The 17,257-nt window shown below is 40.8% G+C and overlaps 1 protein-coding gene across 4 annotated transcripts in view; it reads right to left on the bottom strand.

Annotated features, from left to right (window-relative positions):
• TBL1XR1 (TBL1X/Y related 1) overlaps nt 1-17,257 on the bottom strand; it is a 583,295-nt gene that overhangs the window by 128,010 nt on the left and 438,028 nt on the right. For all 4 annotated transcript variants that reach the window (XM_085635413.1, XM_085635415.1, XM_085635414.1 and 1 more), the window contains exons 7-9: nt 9,415-9,547; nt 1,687-1,828; nt 1,165-1,228 (exon numbers count right to left, since the gene is read on the bottom strand). In XM_085635413.1, coding sequence (XP_085491539.1) covers nt 1,165-1,228; nt 1,687-1,828; nt 9,415-9,547 — 339 coding nt within the window. The remainder of the gene's footprint in view (nt 1-1,164; nt 1,229-1,686; nt 1,829-9,414; nt 9,548-17,257) is intronic.

The raw sequence follows: 17,257 nt of genomic DNA, 5'->3' as shown, positions 1-17,257 counted from the left end.
CCTATTGGCGTTGCCAATGAAAGTTTGTATAGCGCACATGTCGGGCTCACAAAAGTCAAGGCTCTGTGATGTGCCAATTAGGGTATTAACACATGAGAGCAACTAGAAATATGTGCGCACAGCGCAATACAAACAAGTGCACACCACATGGAAAGTCCACACAAGATTAAGCACCAGCTGTCACAAAAACAGAACTGCAGGCAAGAGCCACAAGCCCCAGTGCCTCACTTTCCAATGGAAAAAAATAGTTTGTGTTTATAGTTTTTTGTTTTTTTTGTTTTTTTACTTGAATGACCTTTAAAAGTATGTAGTTCAATCAGTTTTGATTGAAGGCGGTGTCTGCCCTCGCAGTTTGATGGCTGTGGTAAGAGTCCGGGCCTGCTGTTAGTCCAATTTTGGAAATAGTGCACACTCAGTGAGTGCAGGTACTTACCATTTTTCGACTTTGACAATAAGGAAACCATGTTTGATTAACACAATTATTTACATTTCCAGTCTGTAAAACTGGAAATGTAAATCATATTTCATTAAGTGGAGAGTAAACCCATTACCCTGGTCTCGCAGTGGTATGCCTAAAGAGGCCCACACTTTTTTCTAATGCACATTTTCTCCCTTTATAAATGAAGATTTCTGAAGGCCAGCAACAAAGCGAATGAGGGCAGAGTGCCTCAGATCTCCATGAGACATAAAATGGACGAGCCTAATTCCTTAATCCCTTTCTCCCGACCAGCTCCCAAAGAGTAATACCATCAAAAACGGGGAGATAAGCAATTAGGCCTTCTGTGAAGTCAAATTCGATGGTAGTTACTGGCAGATTTCGAATGGGGAGGGAGAAATTTGAAGAACAAGGGAGTTAAAACTATTACAAAGCAGTAGAGCACAGCTAGGACTAGGAGGACAGGGGAAAAGGTGGGTACAAGCTAGCTGCAAGAGAGTGGACTGTTTCATAGAAGAGAAAACAAAAAGGAATGGAGTAAAAATTATAGCGAAGCTTCTCTAGGTACGGAGTGGCAAAAACAATGGAGCACAGGCAGTGTGTGTGTAAAGGAGATCCCATATGTAGGGTGACAATAAGATATATAGTGTCTGAGGGAGCTTGACAGAGGAACATGCAAAGAGGAAAATATTCATCCAAATTTACAACATGTAAAATATATTACTCACCATCTTTTGTCCATATCCTGGCAAATCCATCATATGACCCCGTTGCAAGAAGAGTTCCTTCACTCTGCCAGTAAAAGATAGAAACGTTACTTAGATTCAAAAATAATTCAGGGAATTAAAAGAAAATCCTGAGTTGGTGCAATCGATTAAAATATTTTCACATCCAATTAAGTACTTTTTAAAAACGAATTTCAAATGCACACTTATTATGGCAGCAAACAAAGTTGAAAAAGTTAGTTCATGCATTATTAAAGTCATAGTTTCACTTCTACAAAATGAAGATGTGGTAAAAGGAATGTTTGACCCCATTGTATTGGACATAAAACACCAAGCATGGTTTTACAGCAACCTGCAATTGCCCACTAAGCTGATCAACTGCAACCAAGCCCTTAGTAGTACACACAGTTCTAATGTCTTCATATAGGTGGCATTCGGAAAAGTAAGCTATAAACGTATCATTTTGTCTCATTATAGAAAAACATTTTATCTGAAATGCACACAGCGCTGGATAGATTGACTCACATTCCAATCCAAAGATGTCACATCTTTGTTGCTTGGTACATCTTGTCCTCCTTCTCGTATGCAGTGCCGAAGTACCAGTTGTGTAGAACCGCTGGTGCTGTTTTCACTAAGATTCCATATTCTTGCAGTTGAATCACCAGAACTATTTGTAGAGCAGGGAGAAGATTACAAATAGTTAATGTACAACTAAAGAATGTGTGGATTCTGAGGAAGTGTCAATGCTATTTTCAACAGAAAAAGAACATTTTGTTTTTTTTGCAATAACAGCAAGGACAAGAGAAGTTTGGAACAACCTTGCTTAGTAAACTGCGTACAGACCACAGGAAATTTAATCTTGCCCTATTTCTTGATCAGATATAGGATGCCAATCTTGGGGATGACATCAATGGACAACCCCACGTTAATCTCATTTGTCATGCTAGACTTCACTTATTACATCTCTTATTACATCCACACCAGCAGGTTTGGAGATGCTTCCTGTTTTCGCACTACATAAAATAGGGTGCATTTTACAAGCTCTTTCTAATTATGAATTTTAACTTGGCTTTCATTTCTCTTAAAATACATCTGCCGATTAACCATCAGCAAAACTTTTACAACTGAATTTAATGTGAAAGTAATTTAAAAGAGCAGTTAACCAAAAATCAACCAGTGCAGACTGGAGTTACATGTCACAGACTAAGAGGAAGAGGCAACCTAGCAGAGGTTGTACAATTCTAGATCTATTTTCTAAAAACATTTTTAACAGTCAGGTTTCTGGGACTCTGAATTGAATTAGTTAATTGACTGTGTGATGTTGGTCCTGAGGTCTGTCTTTAGGGGCACGTAACTGCTTCAAAAAATTATTTTAAATAGGCCTCAAATAATCCAAAAAAATGTATTAAAACCTAAAAGGAGATTTTGAATTCATTCAAACTAGGCTCCAAAATGACTTTCTACAGGGTTCCTACTGGCTCCTCAATTAGTTCCTTCACCTCACACATCACTCACTCCTTCGTCTTGCACTGAATTCGTCTGCTTGGTCTCAGGCCTCACTTTAATTCCTTAGTCTCACACTCCACTCAGCTCAGAGGGAGCATGGCAGCTGACTAACACCAGTCGTGGAGCTCTGGAGACCATCCATCCTTCAACCTTCCAAAATAAGATTGAGCCATGATTTCTCTACAGTAATCACTACACCTTCAAATGTTTTGTGCAGTTTAACTGACCTGACCTCGAAACCATAGGTTGCAGGTCTATATTCACTTTATACTTACTTATTCTTTACTGCTGCCCTAAGGGCCATAAATGTACATTAAAACCACCACAATAATTACAAACAATTTAAAAGCATCGCCTACTACAATGACAAAAAAGAAATTAAGACATGCCTAGATTTCTCCGTACTCTGATCGTTTCAACATTTAAAATCTAAGAATATTTCATTCTTGTCTAAAACAAGTAAAATGTAGGCAAAAAAATAGTACGGCAAATCATATTGCTCCAAAATATGAAACAGTATCATAATCGGTACAGCTAATAAATAGGCCAGTAACAGATTAGACCAATAATTACATAACCCATTTTCGTAGGCACCACATTGAAAATATCTTGACTGCAAAAACAATTGGCTGATATATATATATATATATATATATCAGTTTTCAAAACTCTAAGTGCCTCCAAACAATGTGGGGTGCCTAGATGCCTGCAAAATTGTACTAGCCATTTGCACCTGTAGTTCTTATAAACTGGACAAAAAAACAGAAAGTTGGTCTAGGTTTCCTCAGCTGTACCGCACAATGAGCATTTCTCTACCAGAACTTGCCTCTCGCCTCTCCAGTGACTAGTAAATGTGTGTATGGGAAGTTATTGATGCCTAAACCGAGTATATAACTTCCTTGCTAGGGTCGGTTGTACTTCATCCAGAACATCCTCCAAGTCTGTAGATGTCTTAATGCCTAGAAATCTTTCTATAAAAGATCAGAGACAAGAACTCAGTAGGAGGGATATCCCTAATATCCCCTCAGATCACCTACAGGTCAATCTATAAGAAATCAGCTCGGGTGGCCCAAATTCTCCTTCAAAACCTAAGAGGCCTAAGGCCAATTACTTCCGATATAGCTCTAAGACTTGGACCTAATCTAAGGGGGACTAATAGGGGACTGGGGTAAGGTTCAACATTTACCTGATAAAACTATTCTCAATAGTCGTGATGTCACTTAGAGGTTTGTGTCCCCAGAGCTTGACCAATACATAGTAGCTCCTAAAGCTTTAGGAGATACTACGTATGGGGCAAGATCTGGGGACACAAGCCTGTTCTGAGGACACAAGCCTGTAAGTGACATCACGACTATTGAGAATAATTTCATCAGGTAATTGTTGTAATAGATGTCAATGATGGGGCTAATTGGTTTTTAAAAAGAAGACCCACAATACACCCTATAAAGCCCACCCAGGTGTGCTAATTTAAGCATTTGCTTGGCAATATGGCACAACCAATCCATATGTTCACCGAAAGTTATCCCTAGATAATCAAACATGGATACCCTCTCCATAGGAGTTCCATTCTAACTAGAGACTGGGCGTGTTTAGTGAGAAGGATTAACGACCATAAATTTGGTCTTGGTGATGTAAATTCCTAACCTCTTGACTCACAAAAAGCATGGAAGTTATCCAGTACCCTTTGAATACCCACTGGAGTTTTTGAATTAAAAAGTATATCGTCAGCAAACATCAATGTGGGCACCTTTACAGAGGCAAGCCTAGGTGCATCATTAAAGATAGTATTCAGGGCGTCTGTGAGACCATTAATGTACAAGCTAAATAGTATCAGGCCCAGCACGCAACCCTGTCTAAGCCAACCCCCTCCCCTCCCCATGCAAACTCCGACGGGTTCAGAGAGTTCCTCCAATTTGCAGCACCGGACCTGTGCAAAATTATTTTCGTGGAGTCTCAACTACGTGGCACAGGTAGGATGGCAACCCTACAATCGGCCAAAACACACCACAGTAGATCTCTCGGGACCAAGTCAAAAGCGGACTTTAAATCAGCAAAAATCAAGTAGGGGCTGCCACCATCAAAAACATATCGTAGACATGTGCTGCCTAAAACCTGCTTGAAAGGTGTTGTGAACAGGGGCGGCTCCTCCACTAAGGCAGAGGTGCATCACCCACTCCTCTCAGAGCAGGAAAAATAGAGTGATAATAACATTGCTATTATCATTTTATTTTTCATAGCTTTGAGTGGTTTTGAGTTGTTTGTGCACAATAAGTGTGCATGGCAGTTTGGCTGGCCAAACAGTCAAGCGCACTTCGCATGTTCTCCACCGGCCGGTAATACACAGCCTGGTTGGAGAACATGCACAGGCTCACAGTCCCCATATGAGCGCTGAACCACAGCGCTCAGACCAATCACAACACTGCATTGTAGCAATGTGATTTGCTTGGGGGAGCCTGTGAGGTTCTTGCTTCTGGGACTCGTCAGGAAGCGAAGAAAGGATGGAGGAGAGACGGCGGCTGTAAGGAGGCAAGTGTTTTAAAAAAATATATATATTTTGACACCCGATATCCCAACCCCCTCCCCCGTACCCTTCCAGTCAAGAAGGCAACAATGGAGAATCTTTCTTATAAATAGGGATGATTTTAGCCCCTGCCCAAGAATATGGGATGGACATCCCCTACATGATAGAGCCGTACATTACTCAAAAATAGGGGCCCTAGACATCAGGTTTTGAGACAAAGATCCCCATGTATTTAATCAATACCTTTTGTGTCAAGGTCTCTTGGCTACACAAGTGAGGTACCATTTTTATCAGGTGACTTGGGGGAATGCGGAGTGGAAGGAAATGTATGGTTCCCTCCAGATTTCAGAACTTTCCATCACAGAAAAATGAGGAATTTTTTTTTTTAGTTTAAGGTTTGCAAGGGAACCCGAGTAAAAAAAAAAACCTGGGGACAGCCACACAAGTACCACCACCATGGTATATTGCTTTTGTACATCAGACTTTGTGACAAAAAGGTACAGATTAAAACTTTGTCATAAATGGCTGTTTTTTCCTACTTATTTTCAGTATTTCTTTATTTCAACAGTTAAAAACGTCATGAAGCTCTAAGCGCACACTGCCCCAAGTAGCCAAAAATAAACATGCTCAGCACGCGCGTGGGGGTGGGGGGGGGGGGGGGGGTGTCAGTGAGTATTTCCCCAGCAGTTAAAGGGCTAATTAACAACATACATTACATACATTTGAAGTATAATTCTCATGTATATTAGGTCTTATTTGCCAGCTTAATTTGCTAAAACACGATCACGTTGGGGAGAGGATGTAGCCTTACGGCTAGAGAGGTCGACGTCGAAGCTGGGGAACCTGGTTCGAGTCTCGGCAACAACGCTCAACATCCTGTCATTCTGGGTAAATCACTTAACCTCCCCGTGCCGGACAAAAATGAATGTGTCCTTGTGTAACGGAACTGGTGCTCATGTAAAGCGCTCTGATACCAGATATCTTCGGGTCTAGTTTGCGCTATATAAATCTCTAAAAAATTAAAATAAAATAAAAAGTAGTAGTGTGCATTAGTTTAATAAATATGGAAATGTACAATTGTACAACTTCATTTATCAACACAAATATGGTTAACAACAGATAATATGGTAATAAAAATAAAAATTGATTCATACAGACAAATGTTAAAAAATGAAATACCAGAAAACAGGGAAGCCTCATCAATTATTTGTTCTTAATTCTTTGAGCAAACTGTATATATTTTATTATTTAAATCTGTTCTTTTGTGGTTTAAATTAAGCAAATAAATATTGTTTGGCTGACTGACTTCTGCAGGGACCCATACTAATATGACTCACTGTAAGGAGCTCTACAGAATGGAGGGATTCTCAGAGAGACTATGATCTGCTGAATCTTTCTGAGCCTACGGAGACAGTATGATTGCTGGTAAAGAAAGTTTACACCATAGGATAAATGATTCTAGCAGACTGATTATTGCTAAAGTAAGATTCACTCAATTAAACATATGTGTACCTCTGTTTTTTGGTCCAAATATTGACAAAAGTCCCTTATGTTATTACCAACCTGCTGGATTATTAATTTCCTTCATAATGGGACATGGTTTTAACACTTACATAATTTGCTGAAAGAACTAGGACTAAATTGAGTAATAATACCACAAAGGTATGCATGACTGACTGATATGATTAATTCTTTGGGATTTAGTAAAATCTAGAGAGAGTGGGCGGGGGTCAAAACGTTATGCTTTCCAATTTTTAAACAAAATTTTTTTAGATCATACCCATTTGTTTTGAAATAAAAATCTCATATTTCAGACCATTCAGATGCAAGTTTCATACAGCCCCATGCCCCCCTCCCATTACAAAATATCCAATAGGCACTGGACAGGAAGCTACTACCTTCTGAAGTGGTACATGAAGAATCAGCCACTGAGCCTCATTAGGCGACAGTGGGTTTGATGTGGCTGCATGGGATTCATACAAGGCTTTTTTTTGTGTGGGGGGGGGGGGGGGGGGGGAGTCTGATGCAAATCGCTAAACGTAGCTATTGGGATGAGTAAGAAAATACATGTGAAGTTGTATTCTTACTTACAAGAAAAGGGCAAACATTTGAAAATAATACGAGTTCATTACAAATATAACTTAGTCAGAAGTGAGTAAACTACTACATTTTGAATGCAGGGACTCCAATAAGGCTTGTAAGTCTAGAATCTGTACAACTTGAAATGATATTAGCAGCATTCTGAATCCAATCTCCCAGTGCAGTCAGCAAGGGAGGCTGGGGAACATAAGGTTATTTCTAGAAATGTTGTCCCTTTATGACGCAACCTATTCAATTCAATATTATTAGAAGGCATCAGCGTCTGGATTCCTGGGATGAGACTTTAATCCAGTTGAATTTAAAACTGGATTAATATTAGAGCAGTGGCAGTTATACAGACCAATCTCCTTACTGAATTGAGTGATTTTTTTATTTTATTTTAGAATTGAATTAAAGAGACCGAGGGGGTAATGGACGGCACCTAAGTTGGTACCAGCATGGCCTACCAAGGGACCTGTGAAATTCCATTAGCAATTTATGGAATGGACACTGCAAAGGTATTTGATTAGGTCAGTGTGTCCTTTTTGTAGCACACACACCAATATGTTAATGTGTGAGGAGTTTTCAAAGTTGCATATGCTGCAAAGGGTTAAACTAGGAAAAAACTGCCCCCTCCAAGATTCTTCAGCTTTCATGATGAAATAGGAGAAGCAGTGCAATATATCTATACACCAAAATTCCTTATAAAATAAACTTAAATTCAGCCATGTTTGCATCGTAGGTTAATATAAACACTGTGCTTTATACACTGGCTACACAAATTAACAAGCATTGGCATAACCAATAGGTCTCGCCTTTGGGGCCTTATAAGTGTTTAGCCAGAGCTATTGACTTTGCCAATGTCTTTAAGCTGTGCTATAGAGAAGTGTGGCTGCTGTGCAGCTTGCTGAAAAGTTTTAATAAAAAAGTGTCAGATGCATTTTTGTTACCTTATATATGACCAAGAAGGCATTCTGTACAACTGAACGACCATATTAAAAAAAGTATTTACAATAAAAAATGTCCTGAGTTTTCTTTTGTTCTTGCAATGCTGGCAACTTGTTTCTGCCTATTCCAATGGTTGGTTGTTAAAGCTTTTTTTTTGAGGGGGCATAAACAATCGGAGCGTGTGGTGGTGGTAGTAGTGACAGGTGCGGAGAGGATGCTGAGGTGATGCTGAATGATACTCAGGTCTTGCTGAGTGATATTAATGTGAGGCTGTGGCGGCCCCGAGTGAGGCTGTGGCGGCCCCGAGTGAGGCTGTGGCGGCCCCGAGTGAGGCGTGCTATAATGCCCTTGGTTCAGGTGACAGGAAGTGCTTCTTATGACAAATCTCCTAATATCACACCCGTTGCGGCTAGCGCTGCAGATGTTAGAACTGAGTAACTAGGTTAGAATCTCTGCTCAGGCGCAGCATCTTGTGATTCCGTGCAAATCGCTTCGTTACACTGTGCTTAAAACTTGTGTAAGGGGAGCTGATTTCCGTGTGAAGCGCTGTAATGCCCTTGGTTCAAGTTTGCGCAATAATTATGCGGTTCAGGCAAGCGGGTGTGGCCTAATGTAATCGGACAATATCAGGTGAAAGCACTAAGCCCGGGAGTTTTGTGCGCATGCGTGCTAAAAGGAAAAAAAGAAGAAAAAAAACACGAGTGGTGGGCGCAGCGGCAAAAGTGAAAGCAGCTGCAGTGTCCCGCGAGTGTAAGGGTGCCCGCGAGCGAGAGAGGAAAGCCAGATAGCGGCTGTGCGCGTGCTCGCAAGCTTTAGGCAACAAGCAAAAGCTTGTGGTCGGATTTCTGAAGCCCACTCACTAAATGTCTCGCCAGACCCGCACATTCGCTGGCTCAGGCGAGACCTAAAAATGGGTGGGTTTGTAATTCTTTTTGAAAGGCTGTTGAGGCCGTTGTTTCATGGTAAGAGAACATGACAAAGCACAAAAGCTTTAGACTTAGCACATTAGCCTTTAGGAGATTCTGATTAAGTGTCTTTATTCTACCCTCTACAGGTTACATTAAAATGTGCACAAAAACATAAAATCACATTACATAACTACACAGGAGTAACAAAATAGGTATTACTGAACAATACTTTTCAATAAAATGCAAAAGCATTGTGTTGATGGTTCTGGGAAAGATTTTAGGATGACTTACCCTGATGCCAAGAGGTCACTGACCGGATTCCAGGCACAAATGAATACTTCTGATTCATGGCCACGTAGCACCACTGCTTTGTTAGGAGGGATTTCAACATCCCCATCTACTTCCATCATGTCCGTATGATTATCTGCAAGATTACAAACAGCACAATGACAAAAAACCCTCATCATATAGGCAGACGCCAAAGCTGTACTGCACAGAAGATAAGAATGTGGCCATTACAAACTAATAAATATTTGAAATGCTATCTGCAGTAACTATTACACTCTTATTGCATAAGCTGTGCAGTTACTATATTGCACGGAATAGTCCCTTGGAAGCTTCAGCAGTTTGCCAGGCTTTAACAACTTATTTGATGCATGTGTCACTGACAGCTGGTGTTCTATTTTATGCATCTTGTGACTCAAAGTTGCATGTACACCTCACATATGCCATCAGGTTTAGGAAATTTGTTAAAAAGGTAAGAATAGGGAAGGTAGTTTTTAAGGATGTAAAGTAAACACTTAAAAATATACAGGAGAGCTTGTGGGCTATCCTATGCCTGTTACATCTACTGGACTTTATTAGTAACTCACGGAAATAGATTACCATGCCATGAACACAGGCTGGAGGGAGAAGCTTAGGGCAGGCATCACACCAAAAGACTGCCTTGCTAAACTCTATCTCTACTCCTTAGCTCGCAACAAGGGAATAATCTAGAAAGAATGGGGGTATAGTGATCCAAATCCCTTCTCCAAGCAGATGATAGTTAAGTTAAAGATAGCTTTTTAAAAAGCTATAGACGTTTGAGCAGCACACTCAACTCGCTTGGTTTAAAATCCGTACATGCATATTGTAATAAGAGTAATAAAACATTCTTAGTGCGTGGGTGCCCTGAATCGGAGAGTGGCATTAAGATGCAAGTCAATAAAGTCTATAAGCGATGTCATGATAAGGTGGTATTGTTTTTGCCAACATTAATTGGCACGCAGCAAAATACTTCAGGCATCCACTTAGCCTGAGAGAAAAAGCATGTCTGAATATGTCAGGAGCAATAGAGAAAGCAGCAAATGTAGCAAAGTAATGGAAGATGGTAAAATTTCCAAAATGGCATTGTATATATCTTGGTGAAGGCACAAGTGAGCCTCAACCTCACACGGAGGGCAAGAGAGTAAGTAAGTAATTTTATTGTTTAGTTAGTTAAAATCGTAACAATTTTACATAGATCAAATGTCCTTCGCCCACTAATTTAAAATCATTTTAGTGTTTTGCGAAAAAAAATTAGCAAGCAGTGTTAGAAAAACAGGTGTAGATTAGTTTGATTTTAAAATCAATCTATAGCACACGTATGGATTAGGTAAAACGTTGCTCTTACATGGAGGGCAAAGGTTTTTCTCTTCCTGGAGAAAATGTTGCATTTTACAACACCAAAATGTAACAAGACGTTTCAAACTTTTTCAGCAATTCGCATGTGTCCCCTTCCGCCAAGAAAGTGTCCATGCTTTGATATGCCCTAATAACCCAAAGCCAGGCCTTCATGAGGGCAAGGTAACCCTTTCAACCAGCCAGTATATTATGGTTGAGTTACACAAGATTAACTTTTTATTCTATTATATATATATATATATATATATATATATATATATATATATATACACATACACACACACACCTTGATGGTGGAACGCGTTGGTGGCAGTGGTAAATAAAACCCTTTGACTCATGAAGTACTGGAGTGCGATATCTTTTTGTTTGAAAAAATTACAGGGGTTCTGATTCCACCTAATCTTGATGTATGCACCTGATGGTGAAGCACGCTGCTTGGCTAAAGGAATCAATTTGTGTGTGTATATATGTATATATGTGTGTATATATATTTATATTTCAACATCCTTTTTTTATTTATCTCAGTGAATAAGTAAGAGATACAACAATTTAGAAATTATATACAAACATATACATAATTGTATGACAGTGTGCATATTGAATGTCTGTAAGAATACAAGGCAAATATATATACAGATGATGAACAAGATAAACCGATAAATCATCGCCGTTAGCACCATAAGAGAAAAGGAAGAGAGAAAAATACATAAGTAAATAAATAAGGACCCTTAACATTTGAGTAGTAATTTTTAGATTTTACTAATCTCCTTTATCCATGACCCCCATATTCCTAAGAATTTCTTCCCAAAGCAAATTCCTCTAGTCTTAGCTATAGCCATTTCTCTTTCATATATTTCTCTCAGCATTGCCCACCACTCTAATGCCCTTGGAGGGGTTGTGGATACCCATATCCACGCAATGCAAAATTGGGCAGTAACTATCATAATGGCGAAGAGAGACAAACCTGGATTCGGTGCTAATTTATATCCAAACACGATTTCCTTCTCCGTTTATTGTAAATATATGCCTAAACAAACTGCGGTTATCTGACCATCTCTTTCCAAAAAGATATCAATCCGGGACAAGTGGCAAACATATGTAAGCTTTACCAGAAGGCAAGGACGCTATTGCATCCAAGATTTCTTTGTGCTTGATCTCCTGGTTAAGAGACTTTATCTGTTCCTCCTTAAGGCTTGGAAGTTTACACCTTTCTACATATTCAGCATATTTTTCAGCAAACGTATCAGATTGTCCATATAATTTTTTATAAACTGTTTGACTATTAGCTCAGGTTGTGGATACAAAAAACTATTCTCCCCTTTAATAGCCTTTATCTCACGCTTTGAATTTTTATCAGTAAGCTGATGTACCAGCACTCTCCCCACCTGTTCCCCATACTCATATTGCAGACCCCGATTTTTATTATATCTAGCCGCATTCTTTTCTTTTAACACCCTTCCCAACATAGTCCGTTTCTCAATCAGGGAAAGATAATTTTGTAAACGTGTTTGCATCACTATTTGAGAGCGAGCTCCCTGCCTAGCTTCTTCAGCATGGGTAATCTCGAATTGCAATATTGTGTCACAGGCTATTCTAAGAGCGCTCTTTGCTTCTATTTTGTCGAAAGACATATTGTTGGGTAATACCCGTTATCGAGGCTTTCAATGCATACCAAACTATAAGGGGGAAAGCAGAGTCTTTGTTGTCCTGCAGAAAAATCCTAAAGTTATTCTTAATCAATGCTATATATTCATCATCTACAAGAAGATATCGCGGAAAAGAAAATAAGCTTATTTTCTTGTTAGCTACACTTGACTGAAATGAAAATAAAATAGGATTATGGCCTGGTATAATCTTAGAGCATACTCCATACATTGCCATATTCCAAAAGAACAATTGTTACTTACCTGTAAACAGGTGGTTCTCCAGTATTGGTGTCTTTCATAGATTCACATGCTTGAATATATTCCCCGTCGTCGGAGTGGGAGTCCCATGGTAAATAATATAGCAATATATACAGTGATAATATATATATACCTATACATACGTAATCATATAAAAACAGATATAAGCATATAATAACCTCAAGAATGTCCCTATATAAAATTTCCATAGAGATACATGGAAAGAGAAAAAAGACATTCGCAGTCTATCTCTGTCATTATGTTAGTCCGAACTCCGGCCAATCGGGCGCCAGCTCCTCTCTAGAACCTTCACCTCAGAGCTCCTCACCTCAGATTTTCGTAGCACCATAGTGACTCAGTGTATGAGGAGAAGAGAGCCTCTGAAGGGAGGAGGGAGGGTCGCATGTGAATCTATGAAAGACACCAATACTGGAGAACCACCTGTTTACAGGTAAGTAACAATTGTTCTTCTCCAGTATTGGGGTGTCTTTCATAGATTCACATGCTTGAATATAGAATAGCTAGCAGTAACAATAATAATTGTTTCCATGATCACACAGCTTCGAAATTGTAATGACAATCAATCTTCTTATGCATATGACAGTACTGAATAACTGTAACAGTATAAATGCATCATTATGTCAATTATAAATGGAAACAATATGGAGGAGGGAAGGAAGAGGCTCATCTTATTTAAAAAGATTGCGAAGCACTGCCTGCCCAACTGCAGCATCCTCCTCGTTTAAAGTTGTCAAGCAATAGTGTCTTGTAAACGTGTGTCTGTTCGACCACCTAGCTGCTCTGCAGCTCTGATGCAAAGGCACTCCAGCAAATAAAGCAGTTGAGGGAGACATTGCTCTGGTGGAGTGAGCCCTCACTGGTGACTGCAATGGCTTGTTTGCCTTTTGATGGCAGAAGACGATGGCAGCTGAAACTTAACGTGCAATAGTTGGTTTTGTCACTGGACGACCCTTGTGAAAGCGTCCATAAGCTATGAATAGTTGATCAGTCTTTCGTAAAGCAGCCGTTCTGCTGATGTAGAATGTTAAACATCGTTTCACATCCAGGGAATGTAATCTCTGCTCCGCAGGAGTTTGCGGATTAGCAAAGAAAGTTCTTAAAATCACTGGTTTGTTAATATGACAGTCTGAAAGGCACCTTCAGCAAGAAAGTTGGATTTGTACGCAATACTACAGAATCTGGTTTGAACTGTAGGAAAAAGGTGGATTTATTGTAAATGCATGAATGTCACGGACGCGACGTGAAGACGTTAGCGCCCGAAGAAGAGCCACTTTCCATGTTAGATACTACAACTCGACCTTGTGAATCGGTTCGTACGGTGGTCGCATTAGTTGAGCCAATACGATGTTTAGATGCCACAATGGAGGAGGGCGTCTAACAGGAGGAAATTTGCAAAATAACCCCTAGAAGAATTGATGGATAATCCTTGAAGAACAAAGGGAAGTTGAACCATCCTGACGGAAACGGAAAATTGCCGCCAGAAAAACTCCCTAAAGGTTGCATGAGAGAACCCGGAGTTAGCTAAATGCAAGAAGAACGGTAACAATTGTTCTGGTGTGGAGTGAAAACGGGTGCACCCCATTAGATGCACACCAGTGGAGAACCTTCTCCACTTTAATTTGTACGTTTTCACCGTAGAAGAAGCCCTCGCCTGAGCCAAAATGTCTCTACAGTCCTGTGGAATATCTAAATGGGCAAATTCACAGTGCTCAGGTTCCAAGCTGATAAGCTCAGTGAGGAGGGATTCGGATGACAAATTTTCCCCTTGTCCATCGTGAGAGATCTGCACGAGGATGTAGAAGGATTGGTTCGCATAAAGACAGTAGGAGTAGTTCTGAGAACCATGCCTGCCGAGGCCAACGGGGGGCTATAGAAGTAGATGGCAAGGTTGCCTCCGCATCTTCCACAGAAACTCGAGGTACGAGTGGGATTGGGGGAAGAAAAAACGTAGTCAAACAGATCGTACCAGTCCATCAAAAAGGCATTGCCCAGAGATCTTTTGTGGGGGATGCCAGCTTGCGTAATCTCGGCATTTCCGGTTCTCTAGTGTGGCAAAGAGATCCAGCTGTGGGCGACCCCATCGTTGAAATATCCTCTCTAGAGTTGGTTGATGCAACTCCCATTCGTGGGTCGATGAGGAGGACCTGCTCAGGGAATCCGCCAGGATATTGGATACCCCCGGTCGATGAACTGCTGCAATCGTGATGCGATGGTTGACAGACCAATCCCAAATCGACTGAGCTAGTCGAGACAGTTTCGGAGATTTTGTCCCGCCCTGCTTGTTTATATAGTGCATGCAGGTTGTATAGTCTGTCTGTATCAGGACTGATTCTCCTTGGATTAAAGGATGAAAAGCTTTGAGAGCCAGAAATATATAGCCATGAGTTCCAACCTGTTGAAGTGCCAGGTTTTTTGACATAGACCATTTTCCTTTTATTGATAAATCCTCCAAATGAGCACCCCATCCTTCCAGAGAGGCGCGGGTTATTGTCATGTCTGGTACCATTGTCAGAAAAGAAATGCCTTCCGTTAGATTTAACGGTTGTGTCCACCACCTTTGCGCCAACCTCATCCGGTCTGTGACGTTTACAACATCGTTTAAAGAACCTGTAACCTGGCGTTCTTGGACATCCAGTACTCCTTGGATGGGGCGTGTCTGTAATCTGTAATGAAGGATCAATGCAATGCATGATGACGCCATTTTCAGAAAGGACTTCAATATTCTTACAGAAACGGATCATTTTGATCTGATAAGGGTTACCAGTTGGAGAATTTTTTTTAAATTTTTTTTTTTTGAAGACGGTCTTGGGAGAGAAGTGCCCTTGCTGACACTGTCTAAAGTTGCTCCCAGAAAATCCGTGCGATGAGAAGGCTGTAGATGGGACTTTGTGGTATTTATGGAGAGCCCCAAGGCGCGAAAACACCTCCTGTCAACGATGTGTGTGTTGTAGAAGTTGAACTTTCGATTGTGATTTTAGGAGATAGTTGTCCAGAAATGGAAAGATCTGAACACCCTGGAACGTAGGACGCTATCACAGGGGCTAGCACCCTTGTAAACACTCGAGGGGCCGAGCGTAGTCCGAATGGTAATACTTTGAACTGGAAAATCCTCTCGACCCACTCGAAAACGAAGAAATTTCCGATGTTGTCGTAGTATGGAGATATGTAAATATGCATCTTGGAGGTCGATTGTTTCCATGAAATCTCCTTGTGAAAATAATCGCAGGATCCCTACAAGCGTTCGCCTACGAAAAGATTTGTTTCTTTAGATACCTGCTGAGAGCCCTCAGATCTAGAATGGGCTTCCATTCCCCCTTCCTTTTGGTGATAAGGAAGAATCGGGAATAAATCCTTTCCCTCTTTTGAGATCTTGGTACTACTCCTATGGCTCCCTTGTGTTATAGAAATTGAACTTGTTGTAACAGTTCTTTGATATGAGCCGGTGGTAGTCCTGTAGGTGGTGTGGGTGGAGGGAATTCGATGAACTCCAAAGTGTGACCTCTTTCTATAATTTCCAAAACCCAACGGTTCCTTGTATGGAGGACCATTGAAAATAGTACCGATAGATTCGACCTCCAATCTTCTGGGACTGATGGAAGTCATGTCTCTTAGGAGTGTAACCCTTGTAAGAGGATTTTCCTCTATAAGTCTTGGAAGACTGCTGTCGAGAAGTTTGCTGTTGGTTAGAGGAATATCGGTTTGAACCCTGGTTATAAGGTCGATATTGATTCCTCTTCGAAAATTAGAGGAGGTGCCGCGTCCGCGTGCACCCCGAAAGGGCTGTTTTCAAAATTGCAATGTGCCCAGAGAGCGAGCAGTATCTGTATCTTTCTTTATCGATTGGAGAGCTTCATCCACCTGATCTCCGAATAAAACTTCTTCGTCATATGCCATGGTCTTTGACGGTACCGGCAGTTGCTCAACTAGTGTTGACATATCCGCCCATACTTGACGGTCCTAACGACCCGGGATGGCTAAAGCATTAGCCGCTCTCACCATGGTGGAAGCCATCGAAGAGAATTTTCACCCTATGGCATCCAAACGACATCCACCACGATCAGGTGGTGCAGTGATCGTAGATGCAGGGTTTCTAGCCCGGCGTTGCGCTGCCTGTGTGACTACAGAATCTGGCTTCGCTTGACCAGTGAGGCACGCTGGTGCTCCTAATGGTGATTTGTACTTTTCCTCCAATCTAGGCACCCATGCCGGAAGACTATGAGGCCTTCATAATCTTTTTGCCTTCCTCCCCAATAAATTCGATTATAGGGATTGTATGTGTTTGTTTAACAGGCTGATTTTTGAAATTGTACAGGAAATAATCCTTCGTTAATTAGAACGTTAGTGCTGTCCTATCCCTTAACTGGTGGAACTTGCATATCAACAGGTGGTGAGTCACCAGGTAGCACCGGAGAGGGAGATGGTGTTTGGGCATGATAGTTATCCCACTCCGCCATACCATTCCTGAGGAATTTCTTCTTCTTCTTCAGTATCATGAGGAGGTACTGTCCGAGTTGAAGAATGTCTCAGCGGTACTGTAGGTATTACCA

This window comes from Triturus cristatus, chromosome 11, assembly GCF_964204655.1.
Source record: "Triturus cristatus chromosome 11, aTriCri1.1, whole genome shotgun sequence".
Classification (NCBI taxonomy): Eukaryota; Metazoa; Chordata; class Amphibia; order Caudata; family Salamandridae; genus Triturus; species Triturus cristatus.
The sequence above is the reverse complement of the archived record's forward strand: the minus strand, read 5'-3'. Positions and strand labels throughout refer to the sequence as shown.